Here is an 8,706-nt window from a genome sequence, read left to right as displayed (position 1 = left end):
CACACACACACACACACACTCACACCTAGGGACAATTTAGACAGACCATTCAACCTGACAGTCATGCTTTTGGACTGTGGGAGGAAACCGGAGTACCTGGAGAAAACCCACCATGCACAGGGAGAACATGGAGACTCCATGCAGAAAGACCAGGGAATCGAACCCAGAACCTTCTTGCTGCAAGGCAACAGCTCTACCACTGTGCAGCCCCACACGGAGCAACATCTAAAACAAAACTTAATTAGCAGGTTGGGTTGTTTGCAGATCAGTAATCGGAGATCAACTGCAATCGGTGCTGCAGCCCTACTCCAAACTATGCAAACGGCTAATTTGCATTTCCTTTTATTCTTCTTTTTTTGTGACATTTTAAAAGTTCACATGACAATTGGATGGAAACATGGCTGCTGATTACAATCAGTTAATGAATGCGTTTGATTAGCAGCAGCTGCTGCATCCAGTGCAGATGCAAGCAGGAATGACGGACTGAAATCTGTTGTCTCCGTTTCCACACTTATAAAAATCCTGCTGGTGGAGATGAACACAGTGAAACGGTTTAAACCGCGTCAGCTCAGCCTGATCCGGGGTGTTAAACCGACGACCACTGCTCCGGTTCGCAGGACAGAAACTCGTTTTTTCTCTATTGCTGCAAAGATGATTAAAGGTGTAAGTTGTCTCGGAGGGTTTCAGCCGCTGTTCGGTGATGAGCTTTACTAAAAAACACTCTCCGCTCTGCATCCAAACCGTTTTATAAACTGAGAGCCGCTGAGTGGGAAACGTGACGGTGCCTCCCTCGCTCTCCTGAAACCTTTCAATTATTGCTCCTGTATGTAAGTGATAGTTGTCATGGCAATTACAGCTTAATCTCCAAAAGTGGGGACTAAATTGCTTTTTTCATTTCGACTCGGCGGAGGCCGAATGCAGTTTCATAACGTAGCTCAATGAAATAAAGCTCCTTTTTTTTCTTGTTGATTCATTTTCTGAAGTAAGTGAAAAAGATTAAATATAATCAGACAAACGTCTATAGAAAATGTGTTTCTAAACCACCGTCACTCTGTTAAATAAAGGCCCAAAAGCAGGAAATGTGGCAGGAATATCAAAGAAATAGCTGGAGGTTTCAGCAGCAACTGTAAAAAAAAACATTTACAAACATCACAGGAAACCTGAGATATCTTCTTCTTAAAAAAATCTAAACTCTGAATTTGCTCTGGATTATTTAACACCATCCGGTTCTGGGAAAAAGTGCAGCGACGACTGCATGAAAGGGTCGTTACGGATGCAGAGCCGCGGCATCAGCAGACAGGTTCCTGGTATAAATAACAGCACGTACTGGAAACGTGTGGAAAAGCAGCGTTAAGATGCAAAGCGCAGCAGCGAACAGCATCAAAAGACTTCAAGGTAAACGGGGAACGCTGTGTGAATACCAAACGACTCAAAGACGGAGATAATGGTGGATTTTGCAGATTCTTTCATGTTTATCAAATAAAAACAGGCTTTGTGCAGGAAAAAAACAGTTTGTGCTTAACGTCAGGGTGAAGTGGTTCACTTTGAGTTGGAATCTGATTTCAGCTCATTCCTGGTTAAAATATGAAGTGCCCTCCGTTTGCACCCCAAATGCTCATCATTTTAAAATGTTCAGCCGACGTTGTGTTTTTGTTTTTCCAGTTCAAACACAACATAAAACCCACCCAACTAAAACATGTATAGATTTAAATGATGTCCTCTATGACATTGACTGCATGTTAAGACTTTCCACTGTGTTTTTGGCTGTTGTTCCTAATATTCTGACCAAAAGCAGATCCCATTGCAACAAACTCTTTGAACATAACAAGACTTGTGTGTTTTGTGGCATTATTTAAATCACAGTGTTGTACTGGGATCTCTGTTTTACAACACTACTGCATAGTGACCTTGATGAATCAATGACTGGACATTGATGACGTTACGTTTGAGAGATTCCAGACATTTGGGGTTCTTGTTGGTGGAGGAGGCGGCCCCTACACAATGATAGGGGAAATGCTGCACACATATACAACCCTTGTTCATCACAGTAGGGCTGACAAGGTTCAGCTCCACTGTGATGCTAAGCTTTGGTTCAATGTGCCTTAGGGAAATATTTCTACTAGTGAGGCCTGCGGTAGCCACTGGGGACGGCTGTTGTGTTGGGTCTAATCTTCTCAATCCATCTGCTTTCTCTCTGTCTCTCCAGGTTTTGCGAGTCTCCCTGCAGTGATCCAGAATTCCCCGGCGGCCGCGGACGAGGGAAAAGGATGAGGATGGGCATGTCTGAGCGGCCCTGCATAGAGCCGTCCCATGCCACTAAAGTCAGAGGTCTTCCACACCACCGGAGCCGAGGAGGCGGCGTAGCAGGATCCATCCACAGCAAAGGACGGAGGGGCAGCCTGAACCTCATCAACAGCAACGGCAGAGCACCTCCTTCCTTCTTCACGGTTGATGATGTTAAAGCCACCAACGTAACCTCCTCTATCCCTGCCGGGAAGCGAAAGAACAAACCACCAGCCGACTTGGACCTTAGTCTCGTTTCCTCGGACGACATTAAAAACGGGAATGGGAAGAGGATCCGAGCGAAATCCCGGAGTGCCCCTTCGACGCCTTTGGGCAAATCAGACCCATCTTTCATGGATCCAGGAGGAGGCTGTGCTTCCTCTCCTCCCCCGCCCATTCTCATCGACTGCCCTCATCCAAACTGCACTAAACGCTACAAGCACATCAACGGCCTGCGCTACCACCAGACACACGCACACCTGGAGGCGGAGGAGCAGAGGAAGCCTGAGCTGGGTCCCTCAAAGGACGGAGACAGTGAGGATCGACTATCAGACTGTGAGGACAACATCAGCAACTTGACGTACGAGCCCCCAGAGAACAGCACAAACACTCACAGCTCCTCCAAGAAACCCACTCCTCTCTACAAGGTGACTACGGTGGGGTCACCTAAGAACAGACGGTTACTTCTCAGCACGGACCACAGTCCTTCCGCCAACTCCAAAACCAGAAGAACCTCACTCCTGAAAGACGGTCTGATTGATGACCTCAGCAATCTGCCTATCATTTCCAACATGACTGTGGTTTTAGAGAACTGCATGATCCCAGACAGAAGCACGTCTGTAGAGATGCCAAAACTGGAAGCAGAAGGACTGATTGATAAAAAGGGAGGAGCATCTGATAAAGGTAAGAAAGCCAATGGGAAGGTGGAAAAACTGTCCAAGTCCAGGACTAACCGTCCAATCGCTCCTGCTCCTGCTCCACCGAAGCTGATTGCCATACCCAACACGACATATCCGACCAGCACAGCTGATGTTGCTCCCCCACAACAGTCGTCCCCAGTGGCTGCCATTGGCCTCACTAGTAAAAACCTTTCCTTAAAACCCATTAAACCAAAGCTTAGCATCGTAGTGGAGCCAAACCTCGTCAAAGCCACAATGGTCACTTGCAAAGAGACCAGGAAAAAGGAAAAACGGAAGATAAAGGACAAACATAACAAAGAACCAGCAAACAGAACTCCCAATGGTGACAGTACTGTGATCAAAGTGGAAGAGGTTGGAATTGGACCTAAAGGTGGCGTTAAGGAAATATCTGGAAGCCTTCTGAAGGAGCACCTTAGCAAACAGGATGTAATGAACGGACTCTCAGAGAGCCAAGAGAGCAGGATGGCCAGCATCCGTGCAGAGGCTGATAAGGTCTACACTTTCACAGACAATGCCCCCAGTCCGTCTATCGGTGGTTCATCGAGACTCGATTCAAGTCTAGCAGCAGACGGAGGCAGTAAGAACGACAGCCCTGCCTACTCTGATATCTCAGACGCCGGGGATGATGGAGGGTCTTCTGAGTGTCGCTCAGATGGACTCAGGTCCAAGTCCAGCTCCTCGTCTTCCTCCGAGGTGAGCTCCAATAGCAACTATGCTAACTCTAGTAAAACCCCTCCCACAGCTTTGAAGGAGCCCCAGTCCCCATACTTTCATGGCTATGATCCCTACTACCTGCAAGGGTACATGCAGCCGGACAGGCAGAGCAGCGGGGCCGTTGCTTTCCATAAAAACTCTCCTCACGACAGCAAAGGGAAAGACAGGAAAGAGGACATTAAAGACGACGACAAAAATTCCTCCCACGAGTTCTCAGATCCTAAGAAAGGTGACGGGCCTCCTCAGTCTCAGCTCCAGCTGGCGATGAGTCAGACCCAGACGGCTTTGGCCCAGTCCCTGTACTATGGCCAGTACTCGAGAGGTCTGTACATGGACCAGAAACTTCTACTGGCTTCCAAATGCTGTGACCAGACCCTCACTGCCAAGCACAGGGGACAAGGGTTGAGGGACACTGAGGATGTTAAACATATGGTTGGGGTTTCAGCCAGTGGGGCCTTGCTAGGTAAAGGCCCGGATGGTGCTAAAGGTTGCTGTTCCAAACCGGTGCTTTCCTATGTGGAGATGAGTGAAAGGGGAGAAAGGGGGCAGAGTCTGGGCGTAAAGGTGGTGCACAGTGGCATAGTGGACCAGCACCAGGTCTCAGTGAAAGACTGTGATGACATCAAGTCACCGTCCTCTTCCTCCTCTTCTTCATCCCTCCACAATCCAAACAGTCAGACAGATCTGGACTCAAATGTTTCGTTTTCCAGTGTAAGTTTCTCCCTCTGTTTATAACCCGCCGCCGCCGCTGATGGTGTTGTTGGTGTGCTTTCCTGACTGCTGTTGAGTGTCACAAAGAGATTAACCTCACATTGTGTACAATAGGTGCTAATATCAAGGACCATGGGGCTTCTGTGCTGCTATATCTCTACTCTGACATACTACTTCAGTTGTTTCCAATGCAAATGTCTTTTAACGTTTAGAGTGAGATTTATTGGAGGAAATGTGTTTTTTCCAACTTTAGCTGTAAAGGAACAAAAAGCTTGTGCAGTTTTCGTACCAGTGTCATCCCTTTAGCCGAGCCGTGTTGAAGAGGTTGCTTGTTTTTCCTCCAAATTGCTCTAAACTCTTCACTTAATCATGTGTGAGACGCCACTCTCTGCCTCACATCTCACTGCTGAATGGCCGCCTGCTGTTGAAACGTCGTCATCCTTCATCAACATCCCATCCAGAGCCAGTGATAGATGGTCTGTCTATGGCTCTGTTCACTCAACTACAGTGTTTCCTCTATAGTCATTCAGCAGCGGTGGGCCACCGTTGAGAGAAATTGTCAAATGAACAGATGAAAGTCATAAATTAACCTTCGCTTGTCCTTAAAAAGCACTAAAGAGACAATTTGCCGATGCTTAAATAGAACGGTATGTAAGTTTAGCCCTCGCACCTGGCAATGTAAGCAGGACCGAGACGTGGACTGAAGTCGAGCCGACCCGAAAAATGGCTGCCACCCACCTCTGTTAACAAAGAATTATAGGGGAAACACTGAACCAGCACCAACACTTGTCCCCATCAATCTAGTCCCCAGACGGCCCCGCCTGGGCGCACCGCCTCGCGCTCAGCAAATATTCAGAGCTTCAGAGTCAGCACGGGGAGAATGTCGAGGAGGGGGAAGCGGGCAGTGGGAAGGAGTGGGGCGCTACCGTGGAGCCTGCTGGGGCCAAGATGACCTCGGGTGGCGTAGATGCTAAAAAACCCAGAGCTCACGGGCTCCAGGACTTCCCGCCCGTCACTGACGCGGAGGATTCAGACCGACAGGAGGGGCTGGAGGACCAGGAACCCACTGGAGGGCTGTCAGAGGAGTCTCACAATGCCAGGGCGGCAGTGTCTCCTCCCATGACCCCCCAGCAGCCCTACATCCAGTACCAGCACGCCTCCTACTCTCCCTACCTGGCGATGTGTGAGGGCAGCGGGGGCTCCTACAGGGGGGTTTCCCCAACGCTGGTCCACAACTACCCAGGTAACAGACAGACATCAGCTGCCTGCATGTTTAGACTAAATGTACTCAGAAACGTAATGTAACATCTCATCCCTACGATATGAAGCCAAAGGGAAAATACCTGCATTTTATCCAGTGGCCAGTAGAGGGCAATGATGAAAAATGATGCACTGCTTAAAGGGGCAGTATTATGTGTTTCCAGGCACCTTGTGCCATTTTATACTACTGTTAAACTATGTTGTACCATAGTTATGTAAAAATGCTGTCAAATATGACTTCCTAAAGTAACGCATTGAAACTGGGCCTCTGTCTCTTTAAAATCTCCTGCTGTTTCTGAAGCTCCGCCTTCAGGAAGTCATCAACATGGCTGCTCTATTAAAAATAACACGTCTAGTTTTAATAATAATAGTAAATATTTTGGCTAAATTTGAATTGATTTTAATCACAATTCAAACTGTTATACATCCCTGTGACGTAGCAAGAATGCTTTAATTTAACCGTAGTATTGTTGACTTTAATCTTTAATTTTAAATAATCTTTGTACCAACCAAAGTCAGTGTTTTGTATATTTTTCTGTAGGTTTTGTTTGGATGCTTTCAACACACTGATCGGTTTTTTCCACAGTTCTGTGTGTCTAAGCCTGTCAATAAGCAATAAATCAATTAATCACATAATAAATTAAAACAATATAATTAATTTCCATTTGCATGATTTATTGTTTTTCTCTTTTCTTCTCTGTAAAAAAGTCTTCAGTCTGGTGTTTTGGTTTCAACTAGTCTTTTTTTTAAGGACAGTTTTGTTTACAGAGACGTCATAATTCATTTTATTTGTTGTTTCTTTTGTTTTGTTTATTTATTTAAGCTAAAAACCAGTTCCAGAGTTAAATGCTCATTAGAATTTAAAGTTTGCTTGTATTGTTGCATTATTATGTCTTAGAGTTTCAAAACAGCGATATTATAATTTATCGCAGAAACTTCTGGGAAAATTTATCGTCCAGCTAAATGTGTCACTGTGACGGGAACATTTGCTCCTGTGTTTCGTTCTCCAGGTTTCCACTATCCTCTGTATGGAAAGACGGCAGGCAGAGAGGAGTCGGAGGTGACTCCGCCCGGCAGAGGAGAACCGGCCAGCGGCAAGCTGATCGGCGACTCTTCGTCGTCGTCGTCCTCCTCCTCCTCTTCCTCCGTGGAGCTGCTGCAGCAGCCCAGCCATCACTTCCATGGAAAATCCCCTGCTGTGAGAAAACGCTCGCTTCCTTCACGGCCACACTCACACTGCGCCGCTCCTCTGATGATTGTTTTTCCCTCACATGTTGGCTCTGATGGTTACTCTGACAGAAACTCCCACAGCGAAGGATAAAAAGAAAGACAAACACGACAGGAAGCAGATGTTTTATCTGTTCTTGAAAAAGTTAATTCTAACTTCAAGCAATTAGGTTGACATTTTCTGCATAAGCACCAGGCATGATTAAGCATATGCCTGGCATTAAGCATCTTTAATTTCAAACATAAACTCTTCGTCCATGAAGAGCCTCTGGGCAGCTGGATTAATTTCACGTTTTTAAAAATGCTGTGGTTCTTATCAGAAATTATATGGATATACATTTGGATGGACAATCTGTGTTACATAAAGTAAAAACCACCAGAGATGCAGAAGCAGTGATTGTAAGCTAACAGTGGTGGCTAATGCGCTAATAGCAAAGCTAACTGCTCGTTTTGTCGTTATTGCTAACTTTGCTAAACACATTTTTCTGGACAGATTCTAAATTACTTGACAGTTTTAACAAATATGTAAAAAAAACAACATTTATTTGTAAATGTTACATACATTTATAACTTAACATGATGATTCTTCTCCAGCTTGACTCAACGAATCGCTGTAGGTTTAGAACCGGTTCCAGTTCTGATTGTTGTTTGTGAGCTCAGAGACTTTAACCTTTGACCCGAAGTGACTCAGAAAAGCCAGAACAAGCCGAGCGTCTGTCTGTTTTCTGCCCAGCCCGGTGAGAAGGGTTCGCCTGAGGAAGACAGAGACGTCGAACGGGAGAGGAACCACTTGTCGTTTGCTCGACACCTCCACACACACCATCACACACACCTGGGTATGAGCTACAACCTGATGTCCGGGCAGTTTGATATCTACCAAGGTACAGAGCTGCTGCTTCTTCTGACCCGGTCACACATTTTAAAATTCAAAAGCATCTTTTATTAATCCAAAAGGGAAATAAAAAAGTGACAGAAACACAGTTCTGCTTTTTTTTGGGCTAATTCCTAAGATAAAAAAAGCATAAAAAATGTGAACAAATCCTGTTCAATGAAGAAACTTTGTGGTTAACCTGATCTTTTTATTTAAAAGTTGCTGCGTAATATTGTTTTTTAATTCAATTTTGTTTTATTATAGTAATTAAGACTCAGAATCTCCAAATGTTCTGCAGCGAAAACATCTAGTCTGGATAAGATGCGATTTGGGATCAAATTAATATCCTGATATCTACTGTGATCTTTGCCGATAACGATATATATCATGATCTGTCTTAGTGATAAAACTTACAACAGAAATGAAAAAAAAATACACACCAATTAAGTGGAATGTATTTGAATGTTAAAACATTTTTAGGTCGTTTTGATGGATGTTATTTGTATGTAATGTTTTCAGCTGTTTCCCTACGGAAGAGGATTAGGGCCACTGGGAAAAAAAAACAGTTCTGACTTTAATCTCAAAATTCTGACTTCTGAGATTAAAGTCAGAATTCTGACTTTAATCTCAGAATTCTGAGTTTAAAGTCAGAATTCTGAGTTTAAAGTCAGAATTCTGAGAAAAAAAGTCAGAATTCTGAGTTTAAAGTCAGAATTCTGA

At 45.0% G+C, this 8,706-nt stretch overlaps 1 protein-coding gene across 1 annotated transcript in view; it reads left to right on the top strand.

Moving 5' to 3' along the window:
- Window positions 1-8,706, top strand: part of znf608 (zinc finger protein 608) — a 57,386-nt gene that overhangs the window by 41,991 nt on the left and 6,689 nt on the right. Inside the window, exons 4-7 of the mRNA XM_008419502.2 lie at window positions 2,207-4,628; window positions 5,433-5,871; window positions 6,899-7,086; window positions 7,849-7,996. Of these exons, the coding sequence (XP_008417724.1) occupies window positions 2,207-4,628; window positions 5,433-5,871; window positions 6,899-7,086; window positions 7,849-7,996 (3,197 nt within the window). The remainder of the gene's footprint in view (window positions 1-2,206; window positions 4,629-5,432; window positions 5,872-6,898; window positions 7,087-7,848; window positions 7,997-8,706) is intronic.

The sequence above is a fragment of the Poecilia reticulata genome, linkage group LG9, assembly GCF_000633615.1.
Source record: "Poecilia reticulata strain Guanapo linkage group LG9, Guppy_female_1.0+MT, whole genome shotgun sequence".
Classification (NCBI taxonomy): Eukaryota; Metazoa; Chordata; class Actinopteri; order Cyprinodontiformes; family Poeciliidae; genus Poecilia; species Poecilia reticulata.
The sequence above is the reverse complement of the archived record's forward strand: the minus strand, read 5'-3'. Positions and strand labels throughout refer to the sequence as shown.